Source organism: Sinohyriopsis cumingii, chromosome 15 (assembly GCF_028554795.1).
Source record: "Sinohyriopsis cumingii isolate HCF-2022 chromosome 15, ASM2855479v2, whole genome shotgun sequence".
Taxonomy (NCBI): domain Eukaryota; kingdom Metazoa; phylum Mollusca; class Bivalvia; order Unionida; family Unionidae; genus Sinohyriopsis; species Sinohyriopsis cumingii.
This window is the reverse complement of record NC_142975.1, coordinates 126,670,702-126,687,631: the sequence shown is the minus strand read 5'-3', so window position 1 is coordinate 126,687,631 and position 16,930 is coordinate 126,670,702. Positions and strand designations below refer to the sequence as shown.

General features: G+C 35.0%; 1 protein-coding gene across 1 annotated transcript in view; it reads right to left on the bottom strand.

The window, feature by feature from the left end:
- Positions 1-1,966: 1,966 nt before the first annotated feature.
- The window catches only part of LOC149782713 (ribosome assembly protein METTL17, mitochondrial-like), a 51,240-nt gene continuing 36,276 nt past the window's right edge, over positions 1,967-16,930 (bottom strand). The window contains exons 11-15 of the mRNA XM_089934216.1: positions 16,302-16,346; positions 13,929-14,018; positions 11,903-11,963; positions 8,954-9,077; positions 1,967-5,231 (exon numbers count right to left, since the gene is read on the bottom strand). Coding sequence (XP_089790342.1) covers positions 4,811-5,231; positions 8,954-9,077; positions 11,903-11,963; positions 13,929-14,018; positions 16,302-16,346 — 741 coding nt within the window. The 3' untranslated portion in view covers positions 1,967-4,810. The remainder of the gene's footprint in view (positions 5,232-8,953; positions 9,078-11,902; positions 11,964-13,928; positions 14,019-16,301; positions 16,347-16,930) is intronic.

The window sequence follows — 16,930 nt, the reverse complement described above, 5'->3', positions numbered from 1 at the left end:
TGTTGTTTTGATTTTATCTCTTTGTTACAAGAGAAACATTTGTTTCAGACATTGAAACCAAACATAAATTGTTTTAGTACATTATTTTCTCAGAAAATATTTATGCAATCACATCATTAGAAAATAATGTCTGCTACCTCAGAATCCAAGCTTCCCTGATAGGTGAAGAAGAAAAAAACAACAATTTCCATTTATATACTATATAAAGGGAAGTAACTCTTACATGCTATAGCTTCCCTTTGCCCAGTTATTTGGCCAGCCATATATACTGGATTTGTAGCAGTTTAAGTTTTAGTGAAGTCTATAATGGGATGCTTACATATGCTGGGAAGGGTGGAATGGACTGACAGAATATGATCGTGTAAGTATATTAAGGGAAAACAATTTTTAAAAAAAACCTTTTATCTGTCATGCAATTATACCCGATCACATTAACATTAGGAGAATAGGCATAGGCCAACCTCAACCATGTCACCAAGTAATAGATGACTGCTGTAATGAAAGGATGAACTGCTTCTAACATTAAGGCAGTGTAACAAAAGATAACCTTTTCATGCTTGTGCAGGGGAGATTCCTGTGGGACCCCACACCTGGCTATTGCCTTATGTTTTAATGTTTCCTGGATAAATCCAGAGAAAGCCCCAGACTAAAGTTGTGCTGTCATGAATGGGGTGTGGTAATTGTCTGGGCAGCTTCTGGTGGCCTGACCAGATTTAGCCATCTCCTTTGTGAGGCCATGTCATGTAAATAGATCCTGAAGGTATTAGACTGTGCACCAGCCGACTGACTCCACATTTTGTTATGAGTTGTAACTGATCAAGGTGAGTGCAAGCAGTTGTTTTTTTGATTGTCTATGGACAGAAACCTATTCTTAAAGATGAAACCAGCTTGCATTATTAGTACAACTAAGTGGTCAATATGGAACTGCACGTGGTCAGATCAATGGACAATACATCCAGCTCCACCCTTCAAGCTTAAGCTAGTGCTATCAGGAAGCAAGTCCTGTATGATAACAATTTCAGCAAGGGTGTAGTTGGGTGGTCAGATTTGGAAAAATCAGCCATGTCAAATCCAAGATAAAGTTCTATTTTGAGAACAGATGAGTAAGCAGAGCCTGGACATGAAAACATTCAACAAGAAATCAGTAAGATCTATGTTGCAGCCATTATCCTCTCTTTTATGATGCCTGAACATGTGTGAAGTATCTAAATGGTATCCCTTCTTTGTGATGGAGGCTAACTATTTGTCCCTAAAGAAGAATAGAAGGAAGTTGGCCAGTAAGGATATGAAGACTGTAAGTGATGTGTTAATATAGCACCAGTCAATGAAATGTGCCACTTCTCCTTGTATGCCTTTAAGGTGGAGGAGTACTGTCTAGTTCAGGGGTGGGCAAACTACGGCCAGTGGTCTGCATGCGGCCTAGGAACAAGTCATCATTCGCACTGACTCTGTTACTCTGTTTATCAAATAAATGTGCTTCTTTTGAAGTTTAAGTTTTTAAATATTAACAACATATTAACAACTGAAAATTAGATGTTATTTAGAAAAACCTTTTGCTTTTGCTATTTCAAATATTATTTTACTTAATGAACTATGCCGCCCGTGACAAGGTGTAAATTTGTGTATGCAGCACTTGCCCACATCTGGTCTAGATCCTCTACATACTAGAAGTGCAGAACTCCTTATCGTGTAGAACTCCTTTTCATACAGGGCATCCCAGGCATGATAGAGCAGTGTCTACAGACAGGTATGGAATATTAACGAGCTCAGCTGCTTGAACAGCTTGGGGGTCATTACGATTTTACTGGGTACATCACTAAACTTAGCAGATTTTTGACCTGTCTCATTGGGGAGGGGCAGTCAGAAATATTTTGCAAATGCTGACTCTGCATTTTCTGGATTAGTTTCAGGTATGTTGTGTAATATTTGTTGAAATGGGGGGGGGGGGCAAATATAACTCGTTACATCAGAAATCAGTGTTTTAATTTTAGGATGTAAATTCTTACATGACACACTGAGTCACCCAATCACATGCATTTTGGAGCGGAGATATCTATGAAACAATACCTGTGAACTGTGGAAAATTGATCATAACCATGAAGAACAGTGTCCCAACTTGCTAAATCTGGATAAACTAGGTACATATATGTCCCATTTATGTTTGACTGTAAAAGGAGGTTATCAGCACACTATTTCATCCACAGATTAAGAACTGATTAAGCTCAGAAACAGTTAACATATTACTGCTTATACAACTAGAGGGTGGAATCTTATCTTTTCAACAGCATTCAAACATAGTGAAGCAGGAAGAAATTGATATATACTGAAATGCTGGGTAACAAATGAATTAGGACAATACCCCTTCCCTTTATGAAACCCTATCTTGGTGACAAAAAGGGAGATTCCTTCATCAGGTAAAACCCAGGCAGCATTTCTGCAGTTTTGACTGATCCCAAAAGAAAGATCCCATAAATCTCTACTTTGAAGAGAACAAAAAACATATATTCAAAGAAAGGCCTTCACTATGCTTTGCATTTGTTGCCAAATGTGAACAAATTTTGAAAGTGGTGCTATTTTATACTGACTGGCAAAAGTTGCTGGAGAAAAATTTTTTATAAAGTAAATTTTGAATTTTCATCGATATAAACGACTCTGGCCATCTGTTTTCACTATCTGCGGCAGTCAGTGGATCATGTCGGTAGATGATGAATAAGACGCTATATGAACTTGACTTCAGCTAACTGCAAGCTATCATTCGCTTTTGAGAAGCAACTGAATGTGATTAGAAGGAAATCAGGAATGACCGGGGGATATACTCTATTGCTGAACAAGTTGGCAAAAAGTTTTGTTTGCATGTGTTGTTAATTTATGTTTTTTGCATACTGTGAGTGTGAGACACACTTACGACTGCTTAGTGTTTTAAGGATTATTTACTTAGATAACATTTTTTGTGGACTGAACTTAACCGTTTAACACAGGATGCCACTACAGGGATGTCTGTCATCGACTGTAAAGGGCCAGAGTCTCTTATATGAACGAAAAATTAAATATTTACTTTATAAAACAAGTCTGTATCAAGCACAAAGAATATGGCAAAAATAAGGATTTATGTCTGGCTGAATCTGAGGCAGCTACCGGGTTACTTGTTGCCCTTATTTCTACTGCAGACTGTGAGAGGGGGTTCTGTCACCAAAATCTGATCAAAACAAGCTTATGAAATTCTACTCTGACAAATTTAATGAGAATTTCTATTGATGGGCCTCTTGTTGAGAATTTTTATTTCAGGAATGCATTTAAAATTTGGAAGAAAATGAGGCAGATATTGATGAAGTGTCAGTGATATTGTTCATAAAGACTAAGCAGTATTTTGTAGTATCAGTTATAAAGAAACATACTTAATCATTCTTGCTTTCCCTATGCTATACATTGAACTTCACGTGTATATAATGGTATTATTATATTTATTAATAATTATTCTTGTGCTTTGAAATGTAACAAAAACATGTTTATATAGATTAAAAATAGGGCCAATATAATATGCATATATTTAAGTCCCTGCATCATGTCATAAAATGGTTTCTATGGCCAAAAAGTGGCTCCAAATGTTTTACATTTGGTGAATTTTCATGGCGCAAAGCAAAATATTTCCAAGGGAGGCCCTGCAAAGGTTGTATTTTATAAAAATGTTTATATCCAAGTTTATTGACAGATAAATTGTCAGAAATTCCAAGTATTTTGATACATTATAAAAATTACATATAGAAAATTGCTTTTTAAACAAGGCCACTTATATTGACAGAATTTTTCAGAGCTGGAACAACTAGCTGTTAGCTGCCAATTTATTTTCAGGGAAACACACATTCCCACACGTTCAATTCTGGATATCATTAAACTTTTCTCTACTGACAGTAAAATAAAAAATACATTAGATTTTATCTGTATTTGCTGAATTGAACTGTCAAGTCTTGAATAAGTTAAATGAATGGAAAGGGAACAGCAATCAGCATAGGCCAAAAGATTTGACTGGAATATAAAAATTAGTCTCGAGTTGGAACATTTTGCATCAGACTTGAAATCAATGGCTAATTTTAAAAAAAATTGCTATTCCATATAACTACAAAGATGTTCAAAGAGAAAAAGTGCCAGAATACAGTGATTGAGCCACTGACCCGAATGGAAAACCTCACTAAAGCTGGACAGGGGTAAGACCAAGAGAATGCAAGTTTATGTTAGCATCATGACAAGGTGGTTCACTTTATTTGCATTCTGTATAGCTTTGTTTTATTTGCTTTACAAAGAGGAAAGGAAGATACTGAAGATTTATTCCATCACATCATGGCCTTACTTAATTTGCAAATATTGAAAGCATGTTGAAGTTTAAATTGTGTTGTCCAATGCTGTGACATTAAAGTGTGTCATACAGTAGCCTGTCCAGAATGTGTGTCATACAATATTATGTCAAAGTGTGTCATACAGTATTCTGTCCAGAAAGTGTCATACAATAGTCTGTACAGAAAGTGTGTCATACAGTAGTCTGTCCAGAAAGTGTGTCATACAGTAGTCTGTCCAGAAAGTGTGTCATAAAGTAGTCTGTACAGAAAGTGTCATACAATATTATGTTGTCATCCAATCATGATGACTGAAGATAACTGACTGAGAGAATCATCAGAAGATGAGAAAAAGGATTGTAAATCTACAAGATTTCTCTGTCATATGGGAATCTACATTAAAACCCAGTCTCTTCTGTCCTGGCACTTACAAATGTAAATTGTTTCCACTTAAAACACCTCGTTACAAAGATACTGTGACATTAAACTGTTCCCACGGAGGATGGAATACTCTCTGTCTGAACTTCAGTCTTTGCTTTAGTTGGATGTTCAAGGTCTTGAATAGTTTCTGTCTTGTCCAATTTAGTTTGTATACCGGCATCTGGAAAAGATGATCTACATGTGTCAGCTTTATTTTGATTATCAAGTTCTATATCATCCCATCTTGTATCATTGGTCTCTGTTTTCTGTCCTACTCCAAAACTATCAGCCCAAGCAAGATCTGTTCCATCATTTCTAAATCCAGTGTTGACATCACGGCCTGTAATAATGGTGTCCCCCTGACTTGATTGTTCAGACTGGTCATCTTCATGTGTTGCGTCATGTCTTGTAAGAATATCCTCTGTCCAGATAACAGGCAGAAGATCTCCCCACCTGGAAACTCGTGAGCATTTATACAGTTCTCTGAAAGAAAAAGAAGTTTGCTGTTTTTAAAGGAAACACAAGTTTGATTGTTGGTCACGAACCATTTTGTACATGATGTTAAATCTAAGACTCCTCTTGGCTGTAATAACACCAAATCAAAGGAAATAAATAATCCTACCTGAGGAGCATGAAGTACAGCATAAGAGTCCATGGCCAAGCAGAATAAATCGGAAAACAAACAAAAATGGTAATTCAGCCTAGGTTTTAGTCAAAGAAATCGGAACTAATGAATAACAACCCACAATTCAACCCAGGTTTCAGTTAAAAAAAGCACATGAAATAATCATTAGATTTCAACAAATTCAGTCTTTATCAAGTTATAGGAAGTTATGTAAACTGCAAGGTATGTCCATTCACATATATAGACAAGACAGAAGTAACCCTTTTCCCCAAATAAAATCTGGCAGGGACTGATAAGTACATAAGTAACATGACCAGCACATTATATGCCCATCCTGTGCTTAATAGCCCTATATATAGAAAATAGTAATTTCTGTGCAGAAACCAGTTTTTTCTTTCAGTCACCTTGACCTTTTGACCTCAAAATAAGGTGATTTTTTCCAACTGCAAGTCTTTAACAAAGTTTGGTCAAGATATGTGACATGTGAATAATGTTGCTGGGAGGAAACAGCTTTTTTCTTCTTTCAGTTGTAATGATGCTGACTATTTAGCCTTTGACCCTTAAATAGACCAGGCTTCTTTAGTGTGGCAACCACAGATGAAGAAGAACTATAGTTTTTAAGTAAAAACCATTTTTCTTTTTCTCCTGTCACAGTGAACTTGCCCTTTGACTCTGAAGTCAACTGGATTTGTCCTAGCTCCATCTGCACGCTATCCACAATGTTTGGTAGTTGTAGATGGTTGACAATGAATCATTGTGCTCAAACAATTTCTCCATAAAGTTTATTACCTGTAGATGGTGAAGAACTTAATTTATTGTGCAGAAAGCTGTTTTCTTTTTTCAGGCGCAGCTACAATGACCTTTGACTTCTGACCATGAAACTGAAATGCAAGCTATCCTGAAAGTTCGGTAACTGTAGATAGTGGAGAAGTGATAGTGCTGAAAATATTTTCTTCTTTCAGTCATAATAATCTTGAACTTTGACCTTTTGTCCCCTCTCTCTGGTACCACCATAAATATGGCTCTTTTTTAACCCTGTGTGCATGCTCTCCCCAAAGTTTGGTAGACGTTGATGGGTTGAAAACTTGTTACTGCACAGAAATCATTGAATTTCAGTTAGTGACCTTGACCTTAGACCACAGAATCAATAGCATTGTTCCTTGCCCCATCCACAAAGTCTGGTAACTGTAGATACACTTCTCTCATAGGGACAAGGAAATCCAGCTGTTGACCAATCCAGTGGAAATAAAAATTAAAAGAGCATTTACTTTTCTGAATGTATGCCAAAAGTGCCAGAAAACTGCCAACTGTGGAATGGTAAGATTGCTGAGCTTTATTTTGTCCAAAAAATTCAGTGTTATTTATGGCACATTCTATGTATCGAGGTAAATAATTCTAAAGTAATAGTGTCTAAGAAACTCTGTTAAATACAGAGGTAATCACAGATCACTGGCGTGTGAAATATAGGTCACATTGACTTGGTTTTGATCTGAAGGTGTACTACTTCACAAGAAGCATCTAGATACCAAATTAAATGACTGCAGGCAATGGTGTCTGAGAAAAAGCTAAACACAAAGCTTCAAGCATGTCAGTGGAGTGTGAAAAATAGGTTTTAGTGATCTTCTATTACTTAAGGAATATTCTTCAAGATACAATATTACTCTTCATGACACAATCACATACCAGGGATTGTCCTGGGCTTCGCCAATATCACAAATTGCAATTTATTTTCTTTATTGGCGACAAATTATACCATCTGGCGATTATTTGGGCTATTTAATTTGTACATGCTGTCATGGAATTGGAGCAAGGAAATTCAAAGGGACCACTAAAGGAACCTACGGCATAATTAAGCATCGTTTTCATTAAATATTCACCGATTTTTCGGGTCCAATTCACGTGAAATTCTCAAAGGACACGCTGTTTCTCCCTGTGGAGTGTGGTATTCGTGCACCACCCAACTATAGTATGGAGGGGATCCACTCCATACCCAATGTGCCCCCATTTCATATTCTGGTCAGCTGTGCCCAAGCTGCACAATAACTAAAGGTTAGAATCAAGCGTCTTCGACATACTTCAAAGAAGCTGCCTGTTCTACAGTGAGTAAAAAGCGCCAGCAACTGATTGACAAATAAACAATGCCTAAAATGGGTGTGAATTTATGTTAACAGTTCAAATGTGGTCTTAAGCTACCATATAGGTGATATATATTTCCCACATTTTATATCCCACCTTAATTCCTTATTGTTATCTCGTATATCCTAGTTTGCTTGTCAAGAAAAAAATCTACAGCATTCGGTGATCATTCTTGGGATTTAGGAAGCAATTCACAAAAGCAAAGCATGTAAAGTGCAGCAAAAATAAATTTCTGAACTCTTGGTTGATGGAGATGTACTTTGTGAAGCTGGCCATAAAGGGAGGGGTGGTGGTTCAATTCCTGAATGCATGAAATTGACGGTCACATTATATGCCACTTATCTTACATTGCAAAGTAGGACCATATGGTTTTAGTCTTAAAATGTCATTAACTAAAGATCCTTACAAAACTATTATTTGTAAAATAATATATATAATATAGATTTACTTAATACTTGATGTTTCTATTAAAAAGAGAGAGAAAGACTGTAGATGTCAGGAAAGTAGATATTTTACATTTGACAACGCATTTATTTCAGGTGACAACAGTCATACCTATGTACTAACAGTGATGCGGGATGAAAAGACCATGGAAGTAGTGCAAAACAGTCATGGAATGATTTATTTTGTAATATTAAGGCTGTATTGCTTGCTATCAATAAAGTAATAACTATCCCATCTTTTACAACTGTCATTGCAAATTACATTAATAGACTTGTAAAAATATTCACTACTTGTTCTGGCAACATGTTTTGAAAATTGGCACCAAAATATTGAGTTTGGCAATTTTTTTGCCAACAACTTTTTCAAAGCCATGACCATCCCTGACATGATTGCAGGCAACAGTGTTTGAAAAACCAAGTTAAATGCAATAGTTAATGAAGGTAACTGGTGGAAAATACTTGTCACAGTGACCTAATACTGACTAGGGTGAGTACTCATAATGTATCTTTATTCCAAGTTAAATGACTTGGTAAGCAACAGTGTCAGAGAAGTAGCTAAATGCAAATCCTTACCAAAGAGAACCTGAGCTTAATTAAACAGGACACAGTGACCTAGTCTGCACTGATGCATGTAGTACTCGTGAACCATTAACATACAAAGTCCTGTGACCAAAAGCAATAGCGTCTAAGAACATGTCCTAAATAAAACCACAATGTTAGTGTTGATGCATGACAGCTAGATGGACAGACACTGAGACATATCAACTGACAATCTGGAACTTAAATTGTTCTGTGTTTCCTCTTTGTGGATTCTGTATTCTTTGAAGAAACTTGGTAGAAATGTAGATATAAATAAACAGGCAATAAATGAATTATGAAAACTTCTTTTAATATACTGTGAATAAAACTGGATATACAATAAACAACCTAGTTACTACTGAATCTAATTTTTTAAAAACCTTTTGAGAAGGCAAGAAAAAAGAAAGGCATACTGCCCATACCTGGAGTGTTTTCCTTTGGTGATGATGACCTGGTTTAAATTGCCATCTGGGCAGCAGACTTTGCAATGTGTGTGGTCTGATGCACAGACTGAAGGTAGAATCAGTCGCGGCCACTTGGCAGTACCTGAATGCAAAACAACTTGTTTAAATAAGAATCCATTACAGGTAGTGGAACTTAATTGGTATGAAAATATTTGTGCTCATCATTCAGATTAATAACCGTCATGTTCTATTATTCTTTATGATGCTACATGAACTCTGTGGATCCTCTCATGACAAAAGCATGCTTCTTGGCAAGAGCAGAAGCAGTAACTGACAGGTTCATGCATTCTGCCTCCAATCCTTATTCCTAAAGGGAGATCATCTACATCAGCAGACAACTTTTAGCTCCCTTTAGCTACAAGTAGTATTTTTGAGGGCTGGATTTGTGAGGCAGTAGTAGTACTTCTAAGGTATTATGATTGGGTAATGTATTTACTGGTAAAGAAGAAATAGATGTGTGCAATGGAGCTTTCTTTTAACTATTAGTCAAATGTACATGATAAAAATTTACATAACATTAAATCTTATAAATGACACAAAAGTATACATGAAGCAAATATAATATTTTCTATTTTACACTAATTAAAGCCCCATAACACTGAAACTCACTTTAAACTTGGAAATGTGTTTTGGCTGCCAAATTGCTGATGATTCCTGGAGTAGGTTATTTATGGCTAGAACATTCTGTAGTAGGTTTATCAGAAAGAAAATGTTCCATTGACATGCATTGTTAAAACAATACTTCACACACCAACACAAGTTATGGCCAAAAAGCAAGCAAGCAGTCTTTGTCTTCACACCATACAAAAGAGTCAGCATTAAGTAAATTAGTAATAACTAAATGCTTGTAGATATGCCATTTAACAGAGATTATGTTCACAGTATATCTGTCACTGATGCTACTTCTTGGTACATATGATCAATATATAATGATTTTTGTTAGTTTATTTGATTGATTTTCAAAAAAGAAGTGATTATATACATTTATTTAAGTAACCATGACTGTCGTTTGTCTTCACTTGCATGTTAAGATGTCACACCAAGCAGCTAAGCTTCTTCGATTTGATTTAACTTCACAGGATAAAATGAGCCATATTAAAATGAATGAATCGGTGCCAAAACATACATGGAAAAAACTAGGGAACAATTTGGACTAGGAGCATCTGCTTTTTTAGATATTCTAAAGAAAATGGAATTCAAAACACTCTATCTGTGAAACCTCATTAAACAAAAAAAACTTTCAAAACTGAAAATTAAATCGGGTCCCAAGAGTTTTCAATTTTGAGGGCTTCTAACTGATGAGTTTTTGCAGTCAGACTCAGAATGTTGATATGGTAAAAAGATGGATAGGAATTTGGGAATTAAAATTTGCAGCAGCACATAATAACAGACACCTAATATAAATTCTTCATACTGGTTCTTTATACATCTCCTTTAACCAATGGTTGCCTGTCTACATTTGTCAACACTGACCACTGGCATATGTAGCCAGCCATGCAGTATTCTGAAGGTGTCTTTGTGGATGAAAGAGTTACCATCTTTAGCAAGCAAATCAAGTGATTAATGAGAAAACTCACTGAAATGAAAGAGTTACCATCCATAGCAAGCAACTCAAGTGATTAATGAGAAAACTCACTAAAATGAAAGAATTACCATCCATAGCAAACAAATCAAGTGATTAATGAGAAAACTCACTTAAATGAAAGAATTACCATCCATAGCAAGCAAATCAAGTGATTAATGAGAAAACTCACTGAAATGAAAGAGTTACCATCCATAGCAAGCAAATCAAGTGATTAATGAGAAAACTCATTGAGACGAAAGAGTTACCATCCATAGCAAGCAAATCAAGTGATTAATGAGAGAGTATGTTTGGTATTTAATATGATAACTTCTGTGATGTTCAACTGCCTTGACTCAAAAGAAAACTTGTGTTTAAAGTGGAGAATTTGATATTTGATGTGTTGTCTACAGAGTAGGCAAAACATTATTCCAATCTAGGTAAATATAATGATCAATCTGACTGGATCAGTTTCTTGCAGCTGCTTGCAATCAGAGAGAGAACAGTAGTACAAGGGTCACTCTGAAAAAAGGTGAATCATTCATTCTTGGCTAGTGAAGATGTTTTCATTACACTAAAAAATAAAACCAGACCAAAAATAAAGATTAAAAACATAATCTGTGACAAGCACTGGTGGAAATGTACCATCAAACTGGTGTCAAATGTCTACCCAGGGGAAGAAAAAACATGTGTTCTTTATGGTCAGGTAGTTTTTACGTACAGATAAGAGAGCCCAAGATAGGTGGATGGGTGGATGGATGGATTAGATTTATAGACAAATGTAGATAAATTTATAGATAGGCAAATAGGTAGGTGGTTACATAGGTAAGTAGGTAGGTAGGTAAAGAGATAGAACAAGGCAGATTGACAGATATATAGGGATAACAAAAAATGTGGCCTTTATGGTCAGGTGGTTTTTACATACAGATAAGACAGCCCAAGATAGGTGGGTGGGTGGGTGGATGGATGGAATAGATATATAGACAAATGTTGATAGATTGATAGATAGGTATATAGGTAGGTAGGTACATATGTAAGTAGGTAGTTAGGTAAAGAGATAGAGCTAGGTAGATTGATAGATATATATAAATAGGTGCAAAGATTAGGCCTTTAAAAGTGCAGGTGTAAAATTCTGATAAAGAATAAATTAATGTCAAACAACCAGCAGTTGCTATATATAGTACATGACGGTCAAAACAATAAAAACAGCGACCATGCAGACAAACTTACTGAAATGTTCAGGAGACTGAAAAGATAGTGATTTCTATGGGCAGGTTGTTTTTATATGCAGGTGTTTGCTAGATCAGGTTGGACTTTATTTTCTTATACAATTCACAAGCACTTACCTTCGTTATGCTTGCCTCTCTTTATAATGATGTAAGAGTATCTTTCCTGGTCTGGTTGGCCCTGACAAATGAAGGGAAATGACTCTAAACTTAATCATGAACTGAGAATGCTAATATCTTTTATAATTTTTATAATACTGTATTCAACAGATGAGAAGGCTGGCTGGCCATAAACCGGAATTATTATTTATGAAAATATTCATATTGTTCTGAAGAATCCAAATTACAATTGTTTTTCTGTATCTATTTAAATTTACAACATTAATAAGAAAATTTTAGAGGAATACTAATGCAACTGACTTTAAAGAGTTTTTTATTACTACAACCTTTCCCATTGTTATGTGTCTATGATCTTAAAATAAGTAATAGAAAAGAGTGAAAGACAACAAGCTAGGTAAAATTTAACAAATATATTTACTTCTCAAGAATGCAAAGTGAAAATGAGAAAAAAAACTTAGGGTATTGCAAATTAAATCCTAAAATAATCAAAGAATTACAGTCACAAATCTTAGCAATAAAAGTCCTGAATAAAATTCAGTAAAAGTCCAGAAAAATCCCAAAACTGAAGCTGATGACATGTCTGTGGTAGCTATTAAAGTTTTGATGCATCAACAGTCTTTTGCTGAATCACAGAAATATAATTCCAGGTTTGAAGAGACAATAAATTCCAGTAAATGTCTCTATCCAAGATCTTTATCAGAGCACTTTCGTATTTCCAAAGATAATGATCACCTGAATTCAATAATCTGAACAAAAAAGATTCCAGCCTAAAACTACTGGTCATAACATATAATACAACTTTAAAGTGCAAGATATTAAAGCATGAATGACCAAGTCCTCACAATTAAATAGAGGATATTTGCTTGAAACAAGTGAATAACAGATATATTTCATCGAGTGAATGAAAAACTCAGTATTTTCACGAGTGGCGAACAAGATGAAATGTATCCATTATTCACTCATTTCAAGCAAATATTCTTTTTATTTTATGCTCACATACATTGGCTACCTAAAGTTTGTGACACAATGAATTAGCAGATTTCTTACGGTAATGTCAGCTGTTTACTGTACATGTTCTGCTGCGCTATGTGTACACCTGCGCACAAAATTAGTTCCATGTCAGATTGATAAAAATTAACTGATATTTCCAGAATAACAAACTACAAGTTTAATTTTGGTTGCAGATGCCACTGAGATAACAATGACATGTACATAAGGAAAAAGTAGTTCACTGACAGAAAATGAAAGGGAGGTAAGTATGTTCTGACCCAAAAAGTAGTTCCTGTAGTGAAAAAAAAAGTTTTTTTTCACTACAGTGAAATATCAATATTATTGTAATTAGAAAAGCAAGTAATTCACTGCTTAGCATAAAATAAAAAATTATATAGTTCTCTACTTGACCTCTGGTCACAATTAGCATTTTCTAAAACAACCAGTACCTAATGGCAATAACCTTCTAGAATCAACCTGATGTTTACAAAATCAAAATCATAACCTGTAAAATTCACTTAGAAAGTCCAAAACCCTGACCCAAATCAATATATCTACTTCTATTAATAAAGATCCTGATATTAAGCCCATACATATAGAGAATAATTTAGCTATGTATTAGTTGTCTACATAAAATGAAGTTAAAAATATAAATCAGGTCAAGCAGAAATGAACTCAATTTTGGACAAGGTCCAGCATACAATGTTACAATCCAACAGCATGTAGTGAAATAAAAAAATTAAAAAAAACATAACAAACAAACAATTAAATTAAATATACATAACACCATGTTTACATAGAGCACATGTCATGGAAATCTTAGATGTATCAAGTCAATCTAGGGCACCATTTTGCAAGATAACACCTATGAATTTTTGAACAATGCCTATGTAGAACAAGCGGCGTACACACTGATCTGTCAGTGCATTACTGCATTGCAAATATCTGGGTCTATCCTGTTTGCAGTTGGGAGAGCATTACCTACAAGTAAATATGTCACATAAATTAAACTGTCAATTATCTGCAGTCTACTTACCTTTCTATATGCTAATTGTTTGAGATCTACTTCAAATGTACATGGAACTTTCTCTAAGGACCTCTTTGGGCAGAGAAGATCATGTGGACACTGAAATTACACAGATCAGAGAAGTCAGTATTGAAATTACATGTATGGACCTGAACAGTCAACACTAAAATTACACACAGACCTGAACAGTCAACACTAAAATTACACACAGACCAGAGCAGTCAATACTGAAATTTTATACACAGACTAGAGCAGTCACTATTGAAATTAAATACACAGACTAGAGCAGTCAATAATGCAATTATATACATAGAACAGGGCAGCTGATACTGAAATTACATACATAGACAAGAGCAGTCAAAAAAAATTTCATATGAGTTAACATACAACATGAGAGAGTAAATTATCATAACCAAAAGTAAAAACAGAATAATGGCAATGCAATATATATTGTTTGTGACCTTGCTCCTTATGCCTTAAATACATCAATCAGGACCAATGTAAGGAGTTTATAAATAATTTTCTTTCCTCCAAAAGATAGATTAAATACAGTCAGACCCGGTTATCTCGATTACATAAGGGGTTTACATAAATTGTCAACACAATCGGGTCCTGAGATATCAAGGTTTAGTTGACAAATCAATGATTATGCAGCTGAAGCACCAAATATGGGGAATTTTGTTTCTAAAAACAAATGGCATTTCTAATGCATAAAAAAATAAATAATTCAGTCATGCCAAGTTGCAGAAAAAATACGGGAGGTCTTTTAAATGAGATTAAGTAACAAGTCACACATTTTATGACACTTCAGTTGCTGTAACATTCTCAGTGATTTAAAGTTATTTTTATTTTCCTGTGAATAGCCTCATCCCTTTGGTAGCCTCTGCAAGGCAGTAGTTTTCTCCTGCTGACCAAAATCTTGGTTTAATTTAAGTACATGTACATGTAGGACTGTACTCTTTTTTTTTAAAAAAGTATTAAAGAAACCCAATTTCTTTTGTTAGTGTTGACTTGAGCTAGAAGCAAACCGTAACTGACCAAAATTGTACTTGAAAATCTGTATCGGAAAAAAGATGAGGCTGTTGGCATTCATGTACCGACAAACTGTTGAATGTGTTTAAAGTCTTTAAAGTTAATGGTCTTGACATCAAATTCTGTAAGAAGCCAACATATTTTATTCACAGTTATAGCCCCATATTCCTCCCGACTTAGAGTCAGCATATCACTCAGGTAGACTGCAAGGCTTTGATACTCGACTCAAGATAAAACAATACAAATGTCCTCTCTCTGTGATGTTTTTCTATCAGTCACTTTTTGTTTCATTCCATTTGCATTGAAGAATCTGTAACCATGGCACAGTGATGGACAACTTTATTGAGAGAAAAAAACAACAATGGAGCTATGCAATAATAAAAAATACCATTTGTGCTTTTGTTTACTCTTGTTCAAATCAAATTAATAATCAGGTGTTTGCTAGGGTGGTGGTCATTAAATGTAGCTAAAAGTACCTCATTCATTTTAAATATACAGTGTAAAATGAATTAGGTATTTTTAGCTAAAGATGTTGACCTGATAATTTACTGAGTTACAGATGTGATAAAATTTGTGATGCTGTGGAATGCACTATACTATCATGGTGTTGACATGTGACAGTGTCCATTATATTATAAAGGCAGCTCTTGTAAAGGTCAGAAATGCATTCATTCAATTTCCTTAGTCTAAAGTATTGCTTACAACATACTTTTCTCCACTCTATGCAAGTGATAAACTGGGGAAAAATCAGCATAAGAAAGAGGGATTTTTGGGGGACCAGACCAAAACGCTCGACATACATGGGTTCTCAAGATAACTGAAGTTGAGGTAAGTGGGTCTGACTATTAGAGAACCTACTTTTTAATAATAAACACTGCAAATAACCTGAACATCCACTGTGTACTGAATAAATGCAGTAAAACATCAATCAAATGGATGCCATTTCTCTGGACTTTTTGTTTGTATAGACCAACACAGTATCCCTTGGAAAACTGATGCCATTTCTCTGGACTTTCTGATCAATGTAGACCAATTCAGTGTCCCCAAGATTCCAGATGCCATTTCTCTGGGCCTACTGATCATGTTGACTAGCATAGTGTCACTTGGATACACTATATTTTTCTGTATATTTTTCTAAGTTATCCATAATATCAATTATCCAAAACAAAATCCACATACAATATGGTTGTGAAGTGGCTGATTCACATCCTAAGAAACAGATTCAACTGTTTAGGGAGAAATCTGACATGAAATGTATCAGCACAAAAATGAGATAAAAGAAAAATAATAAATCATTTTACTTAAGTGATATATGCATTAGCAAAATATATTTGAATGGAAATTACTTACCGGTGCAAACACATGCCCCTCCGGTTCTTGGTCTTCAGTTGTTTTCTGAAGTGAACAGTTAAAAGATTGTGAAAATCATGTGTTTATGCATTAGTAAATTTCAAATACAAGTTATCTGAGTGTGTGGGTTTTCTATCACACCATATCGTATCTAAATGTTCAAATTTGGGCTGAAAAGCACACTGTGTACTATACAATAACAAAAGGGCAAAAAAGTCAATTATACCATAAGAAGCATGGTCTAAAAGCTAAGGTTTCCTGATTCCTCTGTCTGTAGAACACTAAGAAGGTCAAGTATATGATTCTACAAATACTGATATTCAATTTGTTTTAATCAATTTGCAATAAATTGACAGAAACAGCTACAGCAACAACAGTGTGTCAACTCCACCTGCTACACTTCCTGCATAGTAAGCTGGTCCAGTTTTTCTCTATTTGGACTTCCTTAGACAATGCCAACAGAACAATCTCTCTTGACCAATTGTTCTCTGCCAATGTTGCTGCCATAATCATCACCATCATCACCATCATCATGTTGTGTGTTAGTGTAATAGCTCTATCATATGGTTTAGTAGTTCTACGATTTAGTTTTGGTGTGGAAGCTGTAGGATACAGTGTAAAGCTGTAGG